The 24,576-nt window shown below is 37.8% G+C and overlaps 3 protein-coding genes across 3 annotated transcripts; all 3 read right to left on the bottom strand.

The window, feature by feature from the left end:
* Nucleotides 1–9,856: 9,856 nt before the first annotated feature.
* Nucleotides 9,857–10,204, bottom strand: EAF01_010032 (uncharacterized protein; the record flags this gene model as incomplete). The annotated part of the gene is made up of 3 exons (XM_038918288.1): nucleotides 9,857–9,878; nucleotides 10,010–10,105; nucleotides 10,140–10,204. 3 exons carry the CDS (start codon nucleotides 10,202–10,204, stop codon nucleotides 9,857–9,859), a joined length of 183 nt encoding a protein of 60 aa, XP_038766258.1.
* Nucleotides 10,205–13,933: 3,729 nt separating this feature from the next.
* EAF01_010033 (uncharacterized protein) lies at nucleotides 13,934–16,110 on the bottom strand (the record flags this gene model as incomplete). Its single annotated transcript, XM_038918289.1, has 4 exons — nucleotides 13,934–14,055; nucleotides 14,111–14,435; nucleotides 14,894–15,783; nucleotides 15,951–16,110. The coding sequence occupies 4 exons, from the start codon at nucleotides 16,108–16,110 to the stop codon at nucleotides 13,934–13,936; spliced, it is 1,497 nt and encodes a 498-aa protein (XP_038766259.1).
* A 4,672-nt stretch (nucleotides 16,111–20,782) lies between these two features.
* EAF01_010034 (uncharacterized protein) lies at nucleotides 20,783–24,155 on the bottom strand (the record flags this gene model as incomplete). The annotated part of the gene is made up of 3 exons (XM_038918290.1): nucleotides 20,783–21,423; nucleotides 21,470–23,735; nucleotides 23,817–24,155. 3 exons carry the CDS (start codon nucleotides 24,153–24,155, stop codon nucleotides 20,783–20,785), a joined length of 3,246 nt encoding a protein of 1,081 aa, XP_038766260.1.
* Nucleotides 24,156–24,576: the final 421 nt, after the last annotated feature.

Here is a 24,576-nt window from a genome sequence, read left to right on the forward strand (position 1 = left end):
ACGGTCGGAAAGGGGAAAAAAAGGAAAGTGTTTGTAGTTAGCGGCTGTGAGATGGGAAGGTTTCGATGCGAGTCTACTTACCCAGCTAGGTACACAATTATCAATAAAAGAAAGAATAAGTCGAATAATTAATTCGCTGTTGTAGGTCGAGAGTAATATACACACACACAATAAAAGTCTATTGTTCAAATAACCTTCGATGCTCTCTATACACATTAAAATAAATCATAATAGCTACAAGATGATTGATTGGTGGCCTATATTTAAGCGGAGCATTGGAGACTTTCGAACAGCCACTCACAGCCACTCACAGCCGCCACATCTACCATTCTTCCTTCCACCTATCCATCCTCTGATTCCTCTCCTCTCCCTCTAAACCCTCGCCCCCCTCATCCAAAAGAACTCCAAAAGAAACCTCCAAAAAGGTCAATGAACCTGCCCGGGGTCGAACCGGGGACCTGCTGCGATCTCACATAGTCAAATTCAAACCAGCGTGTAAAGCAGACGTGATAACCACTACACCACAAGTCCTTGCTGTTTTTTATTATTATAGTGTTTTATTTTGGCTAATTATCTACATTCATATTCACGTGGAATACTTGAGAAGTGGGGGATTCGGGTGAATGTGGGCACGTGGGGTGGGCATTGGGAATTGGGTGGGTGGTCTGTGCATATTGTAAGTGCTTAACGAGTGAGTTGAATGAAGAAATAAAGAAGAAAAGATATAATAGAGGCAGAGATATACCAGTAGATAGATGAAATAAAAATTGAAGATCTTACCTATATAAACTTACATTATAGTCTCTGGAATTTTTTAATCAAACAAATATCCCTTAGAACATTCATTCAAACTTGTCAATTACATAACATAACGTCAATCCCTCGAAATTCGACAATGATAGCATTCATCTCGCATATAAAATCTCTCAGAATACCAAGGCCGATTTGGTCGATATAGCCAAAACCTCAAAAATAGATTTCTGCTTAAAGCAAAAAAAAATTCTAAAATTTGTATAGTGTGGCTATAGAAAACTTGGAAAAAATATTTGTATTATGTAAAGCGCAATCTTATTATATATCACTATAAAAACTATACATAATATATCTTCAATTTTTCGAATAATATAATAGCGATAATAATATCATTGTATTATAATACTTATTTTAATAATAAACATTGCTTTTTATCAACTATATAAAGCTTATATGATCACCTTAGTATATATAACCTTATAATAAACAAATATATTCAATATAAATAAACAATTGAATCTATTAACTCTTTAATCAAAAATCTTTCAATTAATTCAAAGCTTATAATATCAAGTTATATAATCGTTATAATAAAATGACATTTGATTTTGCTATAGTTAATAACCCTCCTCTCTTTTCACTAGTTTTTAATATATTAGATTCAAGAAATTCAAATGATTTATTAGAGCCTATATTCTTTAAACCATTGAAAATCGATAGAAATCAACATATTAATTACTCTTTTCAGCTTGTATATCCTTCTTTATATACCTTATATTTAGTATTTACTAATATTTTATTAGTTAAAATATTATTCTACATATATAAATCACCTAAAACTTCTCGAAAAAAAGATTCTATATAAGGTTTAACTTTAATACAATAATGCTTTAGGTAATTCCCTATATGATATACATATTATTAAAGCTTTAATTATTCAATCTTGATATGTATATAACTTCAAAACTTTTATTTATTATTTATTAATCTCTCTTTTTTAGAGGCATTATGAAACAACAGTCTTACCAGAAATGTATAAAAGGGAAGGGTATTTTTATAGATTATATAAAGCTAGAGGGATGGTTTCGAGGTACATATACGAATTACAAAAGATAGGATAAGAATAAAGCATGCACTGTTCATAACGCAAATCCTAAAGAATTTGTAATACCATTTGAAATATCTAAAATAAATATACAAACACATTTTGAAAAACGTATAACTCGCCCTTAGTTATATTGATCTATTGATAAATGAAAAAGATAAGTAATTAAAATAGAAATTAAGAAATAATATAATATATTAAAAATAGAAATAAATATTATATACTTATAATCTAGCTTTTATTTATAATATTAATAATTTCTACTTTAATCTTTATATATTTGTATTTCATCTATATATTTATTATATATATTTAATAGAAAAAACAAGAGTCTATTCTTCAAATTAGACTATAATTAATATGAACAAAAGAATATGGAATATAAACCTTTTTCTTTATATTTATTTAATAAATAATAGATTTTGATCTCAAAAATTATATATATATATAGAATAATAATTATGTAAAAGGGAAAATAAAAGAGTTATAATAAATAGCTTTCAATTGATAAAAAAAATAGAGTTTCAAAATCTTGTTCTATTCACATCTATCTTTTCTTACTAGCTTTCCTATCAATTAAATCTTTATAAAATCTATGCCTAAATAAGTTATTTTTTGATCTAGTCTTTTATAATATTTAGGGTGTTGGGCTAGCATTTATAGTATTAATTAGATCACTTTGAGAAAATAATTGAAAAAGTTTGATCTCATTAAAGGGGGAGATTTTATTACTAGTAGGTAAAATGTTAATAGTTTATATACTCTTTTTTCATATTAGTAGATTCAATTAATCAAATAATAATGTATAACTTATTGATAAAGTTGATGAATTTGAAGGTGTACTTTTTGAAGTGTTAATATTAAATGTATCAAATATAGATTCAGATATAGGCTTAAATAAATCTTTAATCATTTAAGTGTTATATACTTTGAATACATTCCCCTCTAAAGGAATTATTTTAACTCTTTTATTTGAATACTTTTCTATCGATTCAATCTTGATTTTGTAATCATTAATAAACTCTTTTTCAATTGAAAGATTAAATAAATGCTTAGATTATAATATTAGTCTTTTTAAACTACCTAATTCGAATTTAATTGAAAGGCTTAAATTAATAGATTATTTAATTATATAAAAGCTCCTATCTATCTTTTATAAATTATAATCTATAATATCCTGCTCTATCAAAAGAAATATAGAATAAGAATTCCCTTTTCCTTTAAAAATCTTCCTATTTTCCAAGAATTTATATAATATATTAATATTTTCGAAAATGTTATATACAAGTATCTTACATTTAATTAAAGTTATTAATAAACCACCAAATTAAATCTTTTTAGAATTATTAATAAAATATTGATATTTATTAGGTCCTTAATATGCCTACTGAGCTTATCAAAGAAGAGATCACAGCTCAGACCGGCAAGCAGCCGGTCAACTACCGACTGGCACGTAGCGGGGTTAACCCGATCACTAAAAGAGCCACCTGGATCATTGGCTTCAATACTGCAGTATCGCGGTTCCGACTATTCAATAGTAGCTCCTACTCGGTTCTCCTAGACAAACCCCGGGAAATTCAACTTCACAGTACTGGCTGCCTAGGGTACTGCAACCCCTTCACCTGCAACAGAGCCTCACGATGCTCGACATGCGGTAAACTAAACACTGAGCACGAGGGTGCACTCGTACACCAACAATGTACTAGAGCAGCTCAATGCGCCAACTGCCACGGACCCTTCCGCGCTGGCCACTCCAACTGCCCAGCTGCCCCTAGGGTCTATGCTAAGCGACGGATCGTTCTGACCGCAAAGGAACTGGCCGCAGTCAGAGCTGTCGGCAGAAAAGACTACGAGACGCTGCACAGAGCAGATATAGACGAGGCAGAACATACCTCTGAATCACCTCTGTCTCCTATCGTAACAACCGCAGAAACCCCGATCACTTCGGGGGCGAGGATCATAGCATATGAGAATGAGCGCCTCAGCAAGCGCCCACGCAGGCTCAGTACAAGTCTGCCGATCGCACCAACCGGATTACGCACACGCTCAGCTCGTAACCAGAGCCAACGGAATCTCAATATAGAAGCGCTAGCAGAGAAAGCCTTCACTCCAATAGACCTGGAGATGATCGATACAGAAAACTCTATAACAGTTGCCACTGCACCTAGACCCTCTCTATGAGTGATGCAATCAATGGGTACACTCAAAGAAACAAAGGCCTCACTATCGCTTGGGCGAACGCAGGCCGGGGACACGCGAATCATATCACACTACTACAATTAGCAGCGGAGGCTCAATTAGATGTGATCTGTATACAGGAGCCAAGACTATACTGGAATTCAACAACACAAAATCACAACGCATACGATCGATATCAGCCGACCGACAACTGGAACCTCCGAGGAGACTTGGAGGAGAACGAGCAAGGCCCTAGGGTCATGACATATATACGAAAAAGCGCGAACCTGAAAGTAGAGCAAATGAGTCGACTCGGAAACAGAGACCTACTCTGGATACGAGTCAATGGATACTCGATCCTGAATGTCTATAGAGCTCCGTGCACTTTGGATATTATTAATTACATTACACACCTGGTTCCAAATGAGCGTACAGTCGTAGGAGGGGACTTTAATGCAAAGCACGATCTGTGGGAACCGGGGGTGATCACAGCCAACCAGGGGGCACAGCTCGCAACATGGGCAGACGAGCAGGGCATGGAGTTTATAGGTACTCCAGGCATACCCACTCACGCAAGAGGGCACGTGATAGACCTGACCTTCTCCAACATACCGTTCGCTTATACAGAGGTACTGGAAGAACTCCATTGTGGATCTGATCATGCTACCCAGGTCACTACTCTGACGAATCGTGGAACAACAGAGTGGGATCAGTATCGCTATCGGATAAAGGAAGTGGATCTGCCTAGATTAGATGGACTAATGGCCAACCAGCTAGCTCACCTCAATGATGTAGACATTCAGACTACAACTGAGATTGAAACCCACGTCAGTGAGCTGGCGAATGCGTTAGAAAAAGCGATCCGAGCAATCGGCAAGATTGATCGGAAGGTAGGAAAAGCCTCGCCGTGGTGGACGGACGAGTGCAGAGAAGCCCACCGAGCACACATAGAAGCACGGAGGGGATCAGACCCGGAAAGGAAGACTAATGCTACTCATCTCTTACAAAAGGTAGTGCGACAAGCCAAGAGATCCTACTGGGCAATGCGTCTCGACGGAGTCAAAGACGACAAAGAACTCTATCGGGTTATGGGATGGCACAAATTAACCCCCGAAAGTAATGCGAAATCCCCCTCCCTAATAATCGGCGAGCGGGTGATCTGCGATACAAAAGAGAAGGCAGATGCTTTATTCACAGCGGTTCTGGATCGTTTCAGGGCAGACGACGACCTACCAAACGATCCGCTGCTCAATCAAGCACACAAAGGGATACTCCCCTGGAAAAGAACGATCTCTGCAGAAGAAGTGGAAAAACATGTCATAGGAGCTACTTGCACTGCGCCTGGAGTGGATCGAGCCACTGTGCGCATCCTCAAGGCATGCTGGCCGAGCGTCAAATCACTGATCCGGGAGATATTTGCATCTTGCCTAGCTCTAAACTACTATCCAGAAGGTTGGAAGCTAGCGGAAGTAGTAATGATCCCTAAGGTGGGCAAGAAAGACAAAACGTCACCGCGGTCGTGGCGACCGATAGCCCTGATCTCCTGTATCGGTAAGGGGCTCGAACGGTATATAGCTAGTCAAATATCCTGGACAGCCCTGAGACACAAGGTAATCAGCCCGCAGCACTGCGGAGCGCTCCCCAGAAGATCAGGTACTGATCTAACGGCGGCTTTCACTCACGATGCGGAGCTTTCATTAGCAACGGGTAATGTGGCCTCGATTGTTACAATGGATGTTCAAGGAGCTTTTGACGCTCTCCTAAAGCGCCGACTCCTGAGCCGAATGATCAAGCAAGGATGGCCAACTCCGCTGCTCAAACTAATAGACTCGTTCCTTACAAATAGGAAAGTCAGAGTAAGACTCGAAGGCATCACAACAGAGGAATACCCAGTAGCATGTGGTACTCCTCAGGGGTCCCCCCTATCACCTATACTCTATATGCTATATCTCGCTGAGCTCCTCAACCGAGATACCAAATATCGCTTTGGCTACGCTGACGATATTGCGATCTATCACTCCTCCAAGCATCTCTCCACGAATGCCAGGATCCTTCAACGACGCGTTCGACAGATCATCCGATGGGGTAAGGAGAACAAAATCCTATTCGCCTCAGAGAAATTCGAGCTACTCCATATAACCAGACGACACGATACCACCAACCCACCACTAGTCGTTAACCCGGATCTGATAATCACTCCAGTACCGATTGTAACGAGTGGAAGCACTCAACCCACTCTAAGATGGCTTGGTGTCTTCTTCGATCGTCGGCTCTCGTTTCTACAACATGTCAAAACACGCACAGCGAAAGCCATGAAAGTAGCCTCGCACATCAGGTCGATCGCCCGCACTCTGCATGGGCCACCAGCTTCCTACTTGAGAAAAGCAGTGATCACCTGCGTCCTTCCAGTAGCACTATTCGGCACTGAAGTATGGTACGCTGGCAAACTCAAACCGAGCCTCGGTCAAAGCGAAGCAAGCACAGGCACAGGTATCAAAGGCCATCTCCGCTACATCAACAAAGTGATCAATACCGCCGCAAGAGGAGCGATCCCGGTATACAAAACTACACCGACCGCAGCTCTTATCAAAGAAGCCGGCCTGCCATCGGGGATAGTCGCATTAGAACACGCCAAGCTGCGATTCGCACTCCGCTTAAAAACGGTCGACAATCAGCACCTGCTAGTGAGCCGCCTGAAACCCATAGTACGAAAGCGCGGGCGAGGAGTAGGCATAGCTAGAAGGCCCCTTACAAGAATCCAACGGCTCGGCCTCCTCATCCCAGAGACCCAACGGCCGAAGTTACTTCGCCCGCACTTCTCGATAGGCTGCAGAACGGATCCGACGGAAGGGCTAACCAAAGAGGAAGCAGCTCAAGCCTTCAAAGAGTGGTGGCTGCAACTCCCACCTGAGGACTACACGATCTTCTCCGACGGATCAGAACAAACCATTGATCGTAAACACTGTGTCGGATACGGATATGTAATATATCACAATGGCACTCAATTAGCCTCCGGATCCAAGCAGATCCGGAGCGACTCACATGTGTTCGATGCAGAAGCGATCGGAGCGTGGCGAGGGCTGGAGCACCTGATCAGCACGTTTAAAGATCCCCCGAGTGGCCGGATCTGGATGTGTATTGACAGTACATCGGTCATCTGGGGTGTTCGCGGAAACGCGCCGCCCACAACGCAATGGGCCTTCCATAAGTGCCATAAGGCAATGAAACAACTTGGCATTAGAGTGAAGTGGTCACCTGGTCACATGGAGATCGAAGGGAATGAGGAAGCAGACCGCCTAGCAAACGCAGGCGCAATTGGACCCATGGACCAGGCGATCGACAAGCTACCAACAATTAGCGGTGTCCGGACGATCGTTCGCCAAAAGCGCCTACGCGCAGAGACTGAGTGGTGGGAAGAGATGAATCCCTCTCTCTCTGCTAATTATAAAGAATGGTCTCCCAAGTACAACACAAAGGAGCCGAAGGAACTAACTCTGCCAAGAGCAGTCCTTCACCGACTACTAGCTATGAAAACAGGTCATGGCGACTACGCCGCTTACCATCAGCGATTTGGTCATCAAAACAACAAGTTGGACTGCTCATGCGGCAGCGCTAAGGAACCATATCACTTCTTTAAATGCACTATAAACAACCTAAAACGTTCAGACTGGCCCCTGGCCCCTGTAGAAATACAATCTAACAAACAGGCGATCACATATATCAAGAAACTCTTACACACACCTAGCAAGCTCACTCAGCTGATTACCGACTCAGAGTTCTACACTCAGATCTGTCCTAACTACTAAAGGACCCTTAGAAAGCGACCATCTTTTCAACAAAGCCCGCCGCCCCTTTTATAAACTTACCACTCAACTGATCACTCGAATATACCACACCCCTAAAAACCGCAAACCCAATATACAATATAAGAGCCTTGCCGCTCGGCTAAACAAATAGCAACCCACTCCCACTTCTTCTCCTTCACCATAGGGATCGGAGCCCACAACGAGCCTATCCACCCGGGAACCAAGCTCTACCCTAACAAGAACCCGGATCAGACGTACCCTTCTGGAAACAGAAGTGGATCGCACCTGCAGAGGAGCGAACAGCCCCTGGCATTGAAGTTAAATTGCTAAATTCGGTTGCGACGATCACGCCGCTCAAATAGTCCCTTATCTTAGCACGTCTAAATACCCTTAGGGAGGTTCAAGACAGACGTTAATTAATATAAATAAATAAATAAATAAATAAAAAATATTAGGTCCTTAAGATTACACTTGATACATATTTCATATAAATAATGAGAACATCTCATTTTGTAACTAGATATATGGATTATCGAATAAACAATTGTTGAATATTGATATAAATTCATTTATATATTATATTAATTTTTATACAATTCAATCTCATTATTCAATCAAAAAATAATAAAGAATAATAAAAAGAATAAGAAGATATAATAAATCAATTAATATATACTTTAGAGATATTTTGAGATTATTTCCTATAATATTTGCATTAGAATAAAAATACATTATCTTAGCTCAAGATATATTAATAATGAATTTAGAGTTAATAACTTAAGAAATGCTCTTTTTGTCTTTATATTTTAAGCCTATTTTCTTTATCGAATTAATATTTTTGAAATATTTAGAATTACTTCTAATATGTAGCCCCTTCTCTTTTATTACTTTCTTTTTCTTTTATTGATTTATACATTTGATAGCCTTTTGACCTAATTATATACTATTTTGAGATATATTTATTAAGTGTTTTAATAATGAGATAATCCCTTGTTAATTATCTTCGTTTTTTATATGGTTTTTAAGGGAAATAGGAAGAGATTCTAATGTAGAGGAGCTAAAAGAGATTAATATTATCTCGCTCTCAACTTTAGGGTTGTTAGCATTACAATAAATATAGAAATAAATAAATTTAGAATGTTTTTTCTTTGTAATAGAACAATAAAGTATTCATTTAGAATCCTTATCTACCCATCAACTTATTGTGAATATATAAAAAATAAATAAGATATTTAATTATATAAATAGAAATAGAATTGAGGACTTGAAACATATAAATAAATTAGATCTCTAATATCTAAATAGCCCAACCTTAATCGACTACTTTATTATCATCGATCTTCATTTTAGATTTAACTTTGATAAAGTAATCTACATCCTTATTTGAAACAATCTCTTCTTTATATTATCTCTTAACTTATATAAATGTATAATTATTATTAATTATATCACTTATAGCTTTTTCTCTCTTAACAATTTCATTATATTCATTTATAGGTACTAAAGATTTGTATAAAATTGATTCTTAATTAGAATTAATATATCTTTAAGGATGTTTATATAGAGAGTAATATATTAATATATATATAAGCTTTTTCTACTTTTTTTTATTACTTGATTTTATAGTTTTTAAATTATATTTAATACTTTCAATAAAATCTTTATAGAATTTAATAGTAGCTAGAAAAAGATATTCATTAATATTTATAAAATTAATAAGTATACAATTAATAATATAATAGGAAATATACCTTAAATTTTGTAATCTTTTAAAAGCTGCTTGTAAAGCTTAGGTGGTATTACTTTTCCTTTATCTGTATATTCCCTTTTAAAATATTGATATAATATAAAAGATTTATTAATATAATAATAAGATTGTATTTTATTCTTTCGAATTATATAATAATTTTAAAGATCTATATATCCATCTACTTCTTCTTTTATTCATTTAATATAAATAATAAGAATAGTAATCTGGTCCTTATAATTTATCTTTATAAAATTGTTTATTTTTTCATTGATTCTTTAAAATAATTCTAAATAATATTAACAATTGATTATATAATAAATGAAAAAATGAAAAAATGAAAAAAACAATTAAATATAATGGATCGAGAAAAATTTTCAATTATTTTTATAAAATAAGATAAGGGATAGGGAAATATACTTTTTATTAGTATAATAATAATCCTTGAAGCTTTTACCATTAACTTTTGATATATTGATTTCTAATATTCTTTCTAAACCAAAAACAATTCTTAATCTATTTTATATTCTTATCAACTTTACAAAAGAACGTAAAATAAGCTTCGGCTATAAGGGGAAGCTTTATCCTCCTATTTGCTTTAAAAAACCTCAACATTATATTACTTTTAGAGTATTATACTAAATATTGATGTATAATTGATCCTAAATGCTTATTGGATATTCTTATATATACTTATATAATAAATCGGGAATGTACATCAATATATATATAGATTTCAATCCCAATAAAAGCTAATTTATTATACCCATTAATTAACTAAATATAGTTCGGTTTAGGGACTCGATACTCCTTATAAATAGATTGAAATTGTTTCATATATTTATAAATGCCTTTAGGATTTATAACTTGAAGTATATCAAATAGTATATTCCTAAAACAAATATAGAATATTAGTATAGATATATCTTATAATTTTGAATGAAAAAATAAATATTATACTACAAAACAAACTCCCCTTTTCTTCGAAAATAGGTGTACAATAGCCTTCTACTATATTCTCGAATATAACCCAATTTGATATTGTTTTTTAGAATATTAAATAAATATTAATCTTATTTATATTGTTTTTTGAATGAAAGCTTTTTGTAGAGTCTAAATGATAAACATATGTTTTTAATATATCTTACGGATATGTTATAGCTATCAGCTTTGAAAGCTTTTTCTATCTCTTAATTATTAAGTAATAAAAAGAAATATATAGCAATTTTACTCTTTAATATAGGATTGTTGTAGTCGATCCTAGGCTTTCGACTAAACCCTCAAGTGCTGAGGTATCTATCAATAATTCTAATTCCAACCTCAATATTGAATTTAAAGAAAAGTAATTGTTTAATATTATAAATATTATATCCATCATTATACTATTTGTAAATTAACTCTTTATATTAAGTTAATGGAGCTTGAGGTCGAATCATTATAATTATATAAATAAGATTGTATAAAATGAATAAGAAAAAATTGAAGAAAATTGAATATTTATGAAGAAATGGTATACTAGCTTCTATAAAGTCTAAAAAGAAAAAGGGAGTATTGAATTATAAAAATAATACAATAATAAATGATATTGATTCTTATTTATACATTCCTAAATACTAAATACATTTTTGCTTCAGACAGAAATCTATTTTTGGGGTTTTGGCCATATCGACCAAATCGGCCTCGGTACAGAAGAGGAACTCCAGACAAATCATTCCTAATACCTAATCAAAAACTTTAGAACAAAGATTAATTCTGTAAATCATATGATGAATTGTGATTATAATAGCTAGGTATCATTTATGTACAAAGAAACAAAGCGATGATAGTATCCTAAAATAGATACAATTCGGCAAACTCCTGGTGTTTTATAATTCAAAACTCCACCTAAGTTCAGTACCCCACTTTTCGGCCACCCCACTTTTCGGCCACCTTATAAATCTCACCGCTTTAATCAACCACCTCTCTTCAATCTTTAATGATTCAACAACCATTGAATCAATTGATTCAAAAATTTGATATATTATTAATTATATCATGGGTAGTAGTTATACCAAAGATGATATTGCTATGGCACTTAGTGCTATAGCAGGAAGTATAACTATCAGAAAAGCTGGTTTGAATTATGGGATACCCTGCACTACTCTTCAATGCTATATAAAAGATCACCTTTCCTATCAAAAAGGTATTCAAAATATATAAAAGATAGTTTCGATATAGAAGAAAGTATTAGTCGAATGGATATTAGTTCAAAAGGCTTTGGGCATTAGTTCTATACATTGGTAGATACGAGAAATTGGCGAAACCCTCCTCAAAGTGAAAGGGAATGAGCCTATACTTGGAAAACAATGGATACACAACTTCCTACTTAGAAACCCTGAAATTCGAACCAAAAGACAAATCAGAATCGATAATCAATATATTTCAGATGCTACTACCGAAATTATTAGTAAGTTTTTCGAAAAGTTGAATTTGCCAGCTATTATCCACATTAAGCCGGAAAACAAATGGAATATGGATGAATGGAATATGGATGAAGCTGGTATTATGGAAGGCCAGGGCTTGAATGGTATAATACTTGAGAGTGCTGAGAGATGCTTTATTCAAAAGAAGCAGTTTGGCACAAGAAGTTGAACCTCTTTTATTAAGTATATCTCTGCTATAGGAAAAGTATTATTACTCCTTGTTATATATAAGAGTAAAAGTATTCAACAATAATGGTTCTCTATTAAGTTTGATATATATAAGGATTAGAAGTTTTATGCTATAGAAAATAAATGGATTATTAATGAAACAGGTCTAGTATGGCTAAAAGAGGTCTTTATTCCTCAAACCGCTCCTTCTGACCCAAAAGAGGCTAGATTGCTTGTTTTGGACGGGCATAGAAGCCACGAAACCACTCAATTTATACTTGAATGCTTTAAAAACAATATACATCTCTTATTCCTTTCTCTATATACATCATATATACTACAACCTTTTGATTTATTGATATTATTTTTTCTAAAACGTAAATATTAATATAAGCTCAATAAATTAGGTTTACTATCTGATTCTACACCTATAAACAAAAGGAATTTTCTTGTATACTATCAGAAAGTAAGATTAAAAAGTTTAACTCTGAATAATATCACTTCAGGATGGAGAGCTTCAGGTTTATGGCCTTAAAACCGCATTAAGCCTCTTTTGTTCAGATTATTGCTTGAAAATAGTAATAAAGAAGTTCAGAGCCTGAATTCGATTTCAGATAATGATTTCATGCTTCAATGGAATATAGATTCATCTTTGATTCGATAGGAAACTGTTACGACCGAGGTCGTCACATGACTAGATTGATTAAAATATCACCTGACCAAGGTGTCCCACTGAGTCCCACTGAGTAAGGCCCAGTGGGACACAGTGGGAAGCAGTGGGACAACAGAGAACGAAGGTCTATATAAGGGAATGGGATTTCATTACAATATAGAGCTTCGTGCTCAAGATCAATCATTAGTTTCATACTATAGTTACGAGAATTGCAACCAGTTACAACCTTATTGAATTCCTACTTGAAGTCTAGTCTAAACCACCTCGAGAGATCTCTAGACACTTCCACGTGACCCTAGAGGCAGCTCCCGTAACAGAAACGCTACAAAAAGCAAATGATCTACGAAAATATATATTAATATTAGAATCTGAAAAAGAAACAGACTTATACGCTTGTCGATTACTCTTTCGAAAGATCCAAAAAGCATTTGATACTAAGGACTATGAAATTATAAAGTCTAAGTGTTGAATAAAGGAATTAAAACACAAATTAGAATGTGTTATACCTAAAAAAAAAGAGGAAGGTTAATATTAGCCCAAATTCGAAGTTTTCTGAAATTAAGGCTATATACCAGGCTCAAATCGAAGTTGATGATCGTGAAATTGATAAAGTGGATTTCGATAGTATATATGAAATTGATGCTACAGAAGATTGTATTGTAGTTGGATAGTTGTTGAATTATTGAAGTTTAAAAATTGTATATATATATTTTATGAGGTGGCCGAAAAGAGGGGTGGCCGAAAAGTGGGGTACTGAACTTATACTACGCAACGAACGGAATGAACACAATAAAGAGCAGAATAAAATGTCATGCTAGATGCATCATCTGATACTAAAGGACCATCAGACTGTCGGTTTCGATCGCAATATTGAAACTTATGATCAGACAGTCCCCAAAGTCCTAGGTAGGTCATTCGAGTTTGGTGTGCCGTTTATTTCGATCATTGTGCTCCCCAATAGTTATCATCCCAAACTAAACGCAGCCATCTAGACCGTCTCAAGATATAATAGCAATCTTGTTCCTCCTTCTAAATTCCCAGCTATTGGTTTATATAGCTATCAATGTCTATTCTATGAAAGAAAGAGATATGTCCGAAGGGTACCCAGTGCTGTGCCAACACATCTGGGGATATCATTATCAGTTCCGTTTCGATATATTTTGCTATAAACAATTAGTAGGGATCCCTGTACAATCGTTGGAGAAAGGAAACTAATACGATTTTTATATCCTAGATTGGCAATCTGACCGCGACTCCTCACAATTCTTGCACCAGGCCAATCCTTCTCCCCATAACGAACCAATCCCTTGTCACTAATATCATCAGCGACCCATGTAACTTCCCCTCGAGGTATGTTTGGATCTCCAGTCAATTTAATAGCGCAAAGAGAACCTGTGGGAGTACGTGCTTGTCCTTTTCTTGCTTCCCACGCTTCGTGCGATTCGCCTTTTGACTTTGATGTGTTTGATTCGTCCCGTTTTTGAAGTCCATCTCGTTGATCTAATAGTAGATATTCGCAACCATGACCTGAGTAGTCCCCGACCTAGAATTGTGATTTGAATCAGCAGGTGAATTTGAGATACTGATTTGGTAATGATCTGTTGAACCCGGTTTTTATAATAATAGGTTAATGTGGCACGCTCCCAGTTTTGCAAACTTATGAATATTTGAGAGTGATTTGATTTTTTTGAAATGGGGTTTGTTCTCATTGGATTCAGTGTACTAGACGAGTCGAACATGTGAAAAAAGATTCAGAAATCATTTAGATCTCCTTCGTCAGGCATCTGAAATTCTGGAAATCGTGATCGTTTCTTTGTTGATTATACATGGTGTAAGTCATATCGTGTAGATATCAAGAGCCTGGAAAAGGTCTTGAATGTACAGAAGGGATATGCGATTGAGAGGCTTTGATAAAACAGGCAAAGTTTCCGATGAACTTCTCGGTGAAAGCCCAGATCCAAGTAAAGTGAGGAAGAGAGTATAAAATGAGAGAAAACTTACAAAGATACCTCTATAAGGCTTATCTTCTGTCGGTGTATACAATTCAAAATCGAGAGTCGAAAAGGTTTGAATTTGATCTCCTATTTGCACCAGACCATTCATCTCCATCCAGTCTCTTATTCGAAATGATTTCTCATTGATCTGAGAGCGATTCTCGGGTCGACCCCATGTAGCTGTACATGAGTTATCGAAAATGGTAGGACGATCTGCTCGAACTTTTGCTGGAATCTTTGGCGGTGGCCACTTATTCGCTTGCGGCCTGTTGGGCTGATTACCTACTAACATTTTTGATAGCAAGAACCTCGAAGGACATTCCCGATTCGAATTTCCGCGATCCACCATTTTAAGAGGGACCTCGCCCTTGAGCCTGCGCTCGACATGACCCATACCTGATAGAAATCGGTGCGAATAAGAATGAAGGTCTAGTTGCTGAGGACAAGTAGCTAAATGCGTTTTGGGATCAAAGCAATGAATCACGACTGAAGTATCATCCTTCCATGTACAAAATTGAGGTGCTGACCTTTGGGTTAGAAGTCTGTATAATCCGATAGAACCAGTCTCAGGGTTGTATTTAGAAATCATGAGCTGCCCGTAGTAATCAGAATCGCCAAACCATAGCTTATTCTTGGTAAGGAACCAGTGAGGATCATGAGATTGGTAAAGCTTCTTGAAAGACTCGCATGGGAAAGGAGAATTAAGCTTGATACCAGGAACATTTTCCTGTACGAGGTGCCGCCAAAGTGAATCGGTTTCTGTGATATCATACAATATCTTGCACGATTTGCCCAACTTTATCAGATCGCACGGCGATAGATAGGAAGAAACTTGGCGAAGTATCTCAACCGGAAGGTGGGTTAGCTTGAGCTGGGTTTCATCGGGAGATCCGATACCTAATGATAGAAATGATTGCTATCAGCCATGGTTTTTTCAACTGGATACAGTAATTGGGACTTGTGCTTAACTGAAAGACCTTGTCATTTCCATCAAGCGAAAAAAAAATACAGCTCGAAAGCCAAGAACACCAAGTAAATACATTGCAACGAAGAGGGATACATACCCGGAAATGCCGCACTTTTGGATTGAGATGATTCAGAGGATGATGCTTCCTGGGAAGAGAAGAAATTGCTCATATCCGGACTTTCCACTGCCTCGACTAACTGTAGAGTCGATTCGATGCCCGGATCCAACCGACCATGCAGGAATTTTTCGATTTCCATTTGATAGACTCTCTGTTAAAGGAAAGAAAACTAGTTGGTTCTGCTCTATCGAGAAGGCCCTCTAACTTGGAAGGTGGACCGGATTTTAAAGAGGACGAAGGGGGAATGTTTGTGTCCTTATGACCAAACCGAAATAGACTGGGTACAATATTGTAGATTGTTCAATCAGATATGGTTGGATACGATGAGATTGATATCTCGTTTTGACAATATCTTTCTTAACGTCTTATTCGATGATGATGATATCTCAATTGATCAGTTGATACTGCTCGTAAGCTTTCCCTCTGTTTAGTTTCACTGTGATATCTCTTGGGCGGAAAGACTGAATGATCAATTAGAATGATCAAATTTCTTGGAATTGGAATTGGACTGCCGCTGCTCACTATACGGTGAAAATGGTGTACGTATGGATGGTTGGTGAGCTTCCTATTTCAGATGTGAATCGGAAATATTCGTCGGTTGTTGTTTCGATGCACTAGATGAGAAAGCTTGATTATTGTGATCTACACAATTAGCATAGCTTACAGGTTGAGATGCCAGGACAACAAGGTGATTTAGCTTTCGGCCGATAGGATGTATTTATGAAGTTTAAAGAAGAAAGAAATATGTTGGTTTGAGATAACAGGTCAAAGGTTCGAAGAAAATTATTGAAACGATCAACTACTTGTACAGATGTTTAGGTCTTATTAGTGCATGACTGGCAGTCAAACCGATCACAATATGATGCTCACCGGTGGCGGCTTAAAAGTTTACTAACTTTTACCTCCCTCAAGCGAGAAAGAGATGATAAGTGATGAAGGGGTCAGAATGAGGAAGTTCAATATCTACGGAGTAATAAGTTTAAATCTATCCAAAGAATTCGGAGACGAGAACGATAAAAAGCTACACGTTGTTGGATTCTTCAAAGTTAAAAAAATTCTCCGAAAGAGGGGAAGTATCACATCGGTTCGGTATCGCGGTGACATCCCGTGATAAATGATGACAAGACTTCTAGGTTGCAACTTTCTCTAACATGCCATTTGTTCACATCATAGACGGCATGAATGAAATTTGCTTGGAATTTGAACTAAGATATCGATTATTGATCAATTTAGCAAGCCATTTCCTCACTTGCATTCACAATCAACTTGATGGTTGATGATTGAAGCTACAACCGCACGTTTTCTTGTCAACATCGGTCTATCGTCCCCTCCTGTATGTCAGTTCAGCAGAATACGCAAGCTCATGCCAATCATGTATTCGTATTCACCAAACCATCGAATCTTATCTCGGTCATAGCCAATCATCACTCAATTTCATCTCCTCGACCAATAATTACGTCTACCAACCCAGAGTTTTCTATCTAGTGCCCAGCCTTTTCCAACCTTCGACAATTAAATCAAGTAACTCCGATGTCGCCTCCCTTGCTCATTCTTTCCACTCATCCACAAACTATTCCCCATCCTTCAATAATCTATCCCTACCAACCCAGCATACGATGTCTTCACCGTGCCACCCTTACTAGTCTACCCAAGCGCTTCCGGAAGGTGCGTGGAGAAAGTCGTGATATTGTTCCTCGTGGCATGGCTGGGATCTACATGTACATTGGAGATACTGGGTAGGTAGATAGCATCTTCTGATAGTACCAACGGTCGTACTATGAATTAAATAGGAAGGCAAGATTTTGTTGAGATACAAGGTGTCCGAATGCAACAGAATACTCGTAGGTCTAGATGAAACTCGAGCATCGATCGTTAGTTGTTAATTGTGTGTGTGTGTGGAGTATGATATGGGAATTGGATCAAACTCCCACTTTCGGGCTCAAAGCTACTTTTTCTCTAGAAAGATTTGTCATTTATGATCGGAATAGAATACACGTTCTGGTAGTCCGACAATGAACACTACCGGTCAGTTGTAGGTTTGAAGAGACATGAGATGAAGTTATCCATCTGAGATACCTACACTTAATCTACCGAGACAGATTCTAAATATGCATAAGGTTAATAGAAGGTTAACACGCGAATACCACTCTTGACCACGAACCATCAATCCATATAAAATAAGCTTCGATCTCTTTACACGCGTCAAATAACTGCCGATAAAATCCCTTGGTAACCAGATAAACATGGGGAATCCCCAGCCCACTCCAGTCCAGTGACATCCAAAGATGCCAACAGCAAACGAACGCAACGATGGTTACGAAATTGTCGATTCGATCCCCAATAGCGGATACTATCACCTACCTAATACTATCGTTGAATATGCGATAACAAATATATTGACCGATTTATAAATAACATGGTTCATCAGTATGAAGGCCATATTACTACATAGGCCACTTCGAAGATGAATCAAAATTTAGGTTTTTTTAATAATCAGATTTTAAAAACTGATTATTGTTTTCAAAGATAAAAATAATATTAAATAACAATAAAATAATTTCAGAAATCTATTTTAAAATTTAATATTCTTAATATATCAGAAAAAAGTGAATTGTATTATAGTTTTTGTTATAAAAAGTTATTTCTTTAATAACGATTAAGTCGGGTACCCTACTTTCGGGCCACCCCCCTTTTGGGCCACTTTTTACACCAAAAATGGAATTTTTAACTTTCTTATTTATAAATAGAATTCATTGAAAATTTATATATATATAATTTAGATCATTTTTAGCTTACCTTGAAAATTTCAGATTTTTAGGAATTTTCTGTATTGAGATTTAGAGCTTTAAAATATCGATTTTTTAAATTTGTATAGGAATCATATATAAATTTAAAACTTTTATAAAATCTTCAATAACTTTTTAATAAAAATTATTAAAAATAAACTATAAAAATTATTATAAATTTATAACATATTTATTTTGAAGGATTCAGAAAAAAAAGAAAATTTCCTATAAATAGATACTTAAAAGAATACCCTCAAAATTACAGGGATTATTTATACTATTCTAAACTCATTGTATACTATATCTCTATATCTATTAATTTTTTTTAAATTTTTATATAGATTTAAGTTCAAAACTTTCAAAAAGATATATAGTTTTCTTTTAATGATTATTATTAAAAAGTTATTAAAGATTTTATAAAAGTTTCAAATTGGTATGTGATTCCCATACAAATTTAAAAATCGATATTTTAAAGCTCTAGATTTTAATACAGAAAATTCCTAAAATTTTCAAATTTTCAAAATAAGCTTAAAATAGCTTAAATTATATATATTCAAATTTTTATTATATTAGATTATATATTGATAAAGATATTAATAGGCTAAAAAAGCGATTTTTAGTGTAAAAGGGTGGCCCAAAACAGGGGTGGCCCGAAAGTAGAGTGGTCGACTTATAATAATTCAAATTTTGAAAAGATAGTTACTTTTTATAATACTAATATAATTAGTATTTATGTATCAAGTTTTCATAGAATTCTATTAGGAGATAAGAAAAGTATATGGTTATGTATAAACGAATTTTATATATAAAATGAAGTGGCCCATATGGCCTATATGCTGATGAACCATGAAGATATAGATTAATATACTTCAGTTCCAAGTGAGTGCTCCACACCTCCTTACTACCCATCACACCACAGCGCGCCATATGCTCCCCCCAATCGGAATCGCCAATCCAATGAATACCCGTGCTGTATGCAACGCTGCCGCGATAAAACCAGTTTATTATCGTGTGGCATGTACACCCAGCTAGGGAGTTCCATACTCTGTGGCTACACGAGTATAATGATCACATCATAATATACATACATACATACATACTACATATATCCACTTCAAACTCCACCTCACCACTCCATACCTTCCTTCTTCCCCAAACCCAAACCCAAATCCCTCCAGTGCTCTCCCTCGCGCCAACCAAACAAGCAGCCCAATCGATCACGAAACATGCGTCAAAACCTGATAGATTCATATCAGTCGCGATAACATGACTGAGCACAGTATGGTAGTATAGAAGTAACAATATCTCTTCTCAAGCCAAATAATTTTCAAAGACGTCTGAAAGTTTTTCTGCGCAAGGATCAATCGGATATTGTAGGATGAGTAGTACGCAATCATACAACCCTCCTCCCCTCTCCTCTCTCCTGGCATCTCACCCCTCATTCCTGCTATCCCATACACACGGTTCTTCTTCCATCATCTACAACCAGAAGATGACAATCAATGGTCTATCTGCTCTACCTGTGATAAGCCTCACTATACCAACTACTAAAGTTTAATAAGGGTAGGACTCTACAGATGCTATATTCAAGACGTTACTTATATACCTACTATTACAGCTCGTTGTAAGTTTAAATTTCTTGACAGGTAGTTGTCGTTGCAAAGACGAGTAAAGAGCGTACATGCATTATTGCTCGAAGTGAAATTATTATGCACTAGTCATTGATATTGAAAAGAGTGGAGTTGAGATGCTCCTATTAATGAGAAGGACGAATAGTGGGAGATAAACTGTAAACGAAGATTCCATATAAACAATCTTGCAATGATTTTATAAATTCTGCTATCATGCATTTACGCGCTTTTATGACCCAAAAAACGGGATTCCCTTTATGACCATTCTGTTAAAACGTGCCCAAGAAATAACTTCAGATAAAAGAAAACTCCATCGCTCCATTTTAATCAATAAAGTTCCTCCGAACCACCGACGGATGCATACCAATCCACAAGCAAATGCAACTTATCACCATTAATCCACGTATCTAGGGCCATCATCCTGCCAATTACCTGCTGGAGTATCCGCAGCATAGGCACCCGGTGTAGGAGCACCTGCATAGTATCCTGGTCCAGGTGTAGGAGCATCCATAGCTTGAGGTGTAGGAGCACCCCAATAACCCGGAGCTGGTGTTGGCGCCGAATAAGCCCCGGGAGTTGGAGCGTTCATTGCAGCTGGTGTGGGAGCAGAATATCCACCTGGGGTTGGTGCATTCATTGCAGCTGGCGTAGGTGCCGATAAAGGACCACCAGGGGTTGGAGCATCGTAGGCTGTTCCCCAGTTATTGTTATTGGATTGGCCAGAGTTCCAGCTGTCGTTTGTATTATTTGGTTGATAGGCTGGTGTCTTTGAACCCCATGCATCTCCAGCAACACCACTACCGCCATACGCGGGAGTTTTGGATCCATAGTTATCTGATAAGCTATAAGCTGGGGTTTTAGCACCAGATGACCAAGCAGGAGTTCTATTGCCACCTCCATAGGCTGTCCGACTACCATCATTTGCTGCATAAACAGTTCGAGATCCATCGTTCGACCAACCAGGCGTTCGTCCACCGTCAGTGGGACCAGACTTCCAGGCAGGCGTTCGTCCGCCTTGGGCACCACCATGAGGAGCTAAAGATGTTAGTAAACACTGACGAATAGGATAGGATCAACTTACTTCTTCCCCAAGCTGGAGTGCGCTCGGGAAGACCACCTGGCATTGGTGTTCGTCCACCAGCGCCAGAGTCCCAACCCGGTCCAGGAGTTGCACCTCCAAATCCACCACGACCTCTTGGAGCTCCTCCTCCTCTACCGCCACCAGGACCACCTCTGAAACCATTTGGATCTACGGATGCTCCGCTTATCTTGTCCTTGAATCCCAGACAGTCTTTTGGCACACTGATTACCTTGCTCTTTGTGTGTAATTCTACTCTTGCATTGGTGTCTGTGGTGTCTTTGACAATACCGAGTAAACCCTTGTATGGGCCTTTGCGAATTGTAACTGTCTGTCCGATGGATTTATCACGACCAATTGATTTAGGTGGAGGCATCTGGCCGTTGTTCTTGGGGTTGAGCTTCATTGCCGGGTTCATGGAGCTGAGATCCGGTGAAGTCGCATTTTCAGTGATGCGTCCTCCCTTAGCAGATACACTTTGGACGCTGGTAGTTCGCGCCACAAATATACCAGCATTCTCGCTCAATTCGGAACTCTTCAAGAAAAGATAGGCTCGATGAATGTGTAGAATTCTGCCAGACCTAGCCTCTCCTCCAAATTCTTTCACGGTATCTTCCATCTTGATCTCAGCACCATTACGATCCGTCGCCACTGCGTTCCTTCGCTTTTCAAGCTTATTAGAGATCTGAGATGGAATAACTGTTCTGTTAGATCCATTCTGGTCAAGAACAACAAGTGATTCGCGGTCAACTTTGATGATACAAGCAACAGTAGATGGATCTAGTTGCACTAAATCCCAAAGCTCGTACTTTCCTAATGCACCACTCCCACCAGAATCGCTTGCCTCCCGAAGATCTTTGCTAAAAACAGTGATCTCATTATTGTTTTGATCACTCAACAATGTGACACGATCCTCAATGATCTTGACGACCATACCAACTTCATCTCTGAATCTACTGCCGCCAATCACTTTGACGTGATCGCCCTCACGGAAACGCTTGCGTAGACCCTTGATAGGAATTTCGATAGTTTGACCCCTTAATGCTCCTTCGGATACCGCCATTGTAACAATATCACCAGTGACAGAGACTGCTTTACCAACGACACCCTTTTGTTCTCCTTCGTAAACCTCAATGACGTCGCCGGGTAGATAAGAGGCATTGGCTGTGCTGGCTTTCAAGCTTGCAGCGAGAGCATTTAAATCCAAGTTTTCGGTTCCATCTTCGGCACCAGAAGCAAATCTTGTGACTTCCTCGAGGGTTGGATTAACATCCTTAGTGATGAGCGCCTGGATTTTAACTTCCTTCTCGCAATATCCATTGATATATTCTTCATTGAAGTAATTCCAAGTTTTCGTGTCCGGTCGACCTTGCAGATGTTTTGCATGTCGTTTCTTAGCTTCGGCTTCACTGAATAGTCGTTGGGGTGGACGTGGTCCGGCTACTGGACGCTTTCTTTTTCCGTCCGGTCCTACACTAGTATCCTCATGAAGACCATAGTCGAGACGAGGTACATATCTGACACGGAGTTCGAGACCAGTATCAGTGACTTCCAACACTTGCGCAAGATCGCCCGCATATTTCACTGGACGCCTAAGTCGCACATAGGCACCAACCTCCACAGTTGGACTCTTTGTAACTCTGAGAAGGTCTGGCATTTCCTTGATCTCAACCAGCATCATTTTAGTTCGAGGGTAGACATTCATAAGACCATCCATAGCAGTCAAAATGTCGGCTTGTCGCTGGGCTTCGACATAAATAAAACCCTTCATTGTAGATTGCGTTCCACCACGCTCAAAAGCGCAAGTGATCGCAAGCTCCTCTTTAGTACCGGCTCTCTCTTCTATGCGCTTCATAATAGAGAAAACGGCCTCTCTTTCCTTTCCTTCTTTACATCGTACTGCCCAAATACTGGGATCGTCGACACTAGGAAGTAAAAGACGTTTTGGAACGACAGCTGAGTCTCCGGTGCCTCTTGATGATCGACCCTTGTTCGCATATCGTTGTCGTAGAATTTCTGCTTGCTTTTCTGCATCAAGACTCGCCTCCATTTCACGCCTCCTGTCCAAATCTCGGTGACGCCTGTCATCTGTCTCACCACCATCCGGAAGGTCTGCCATATCATCCGGGTGTGTGTCTGCAATGAAAGTGTGATTCATTTCGTTCAATTCATCCTCGTCATCCTCATTCTCATCCTCGTCTTCATCTACTTCGGCTTCGACATCGAGGAAAACATTGCGACGGTCTCTGCGGCGCTTGCGGCGGTGTCCCTACGCTTTGGGGTTAGAAAAAACGCTGGCCACTGCATTGTGAGAGAACAGGAATTGTGCATGTAGCTCAGAAATGCTTACCGTAATTTCCTCTTCATCATCCTCTTCTTCCTCTTCCTCATCGTCATCATCATTAGCACCTCCACCAATGTCTTCTCCCTCGCCTTCGTCGTCTTCGTCTTCATCGTCGTCATGAGCACCACCCGACCCGTGTTTTCTACCACTCGAGGGGGCTGCTTCATCATCAGAGCCATCGTCATCCCCTATTTGATGACGCGAAGCTTCATTATGCCTTTGCGCGCTGGTTGTGTTGTTTCCTTCATCTTCGTTGTCTGAAAGATCCGCAGGTTGGGGATTGAAATTGTCGTCCTCTTCGTCGCTTTCATCAAAGGAATTATTCAATAAATTCGAGGTAGACATTTTAATACAAAGGTTGAAAGAAGAGAATTGTGCATCCGAAGAGAGAAATGGGAGGTATCTGTAGGTTTTTTTTTTCAAGAAGACAAATTTCAAGGTCAATAGACAGAGTATATAAGGCAAGGCAAGCTAACCTTTGTTCAAAATGGCCTCAGCCTTTCGACCAGTAGTGGGACTAACTTATCTAGGGATAACCCCGAATTACCTAAGCCAATGAGACTGTACCAATGTACTGAGTACTACTCGAACACCATAGGTTGTACACTTCTTCCTCAAGATCTTATTCAATACAATTCATTGTTCTAGAGAATTGTGTTGAAATCATTTGTTTGAGGAAACATTGACTAAAAAATGAAAGGCAATCAACGACCTTATGTAGAAATCCTTGAGTAAGTAAGGCAAGGAGGTGCAGGTGATTATTGAT

Source organism: Botrytis porri (genome assembly GCF_014898465.1).
Source record: "Botrytis porri strain MUCL 3234 chromosome Unknown BPOR_015, whole genome shotgun sequence".
In the NCBI taxonomy this organism is placed as follows: Eukaryota; Fungi; Ascomycota; class Leotiomycetes; order Helotiales; family Sclerotiniaceae; genus Botrytis; species Botrytis porri.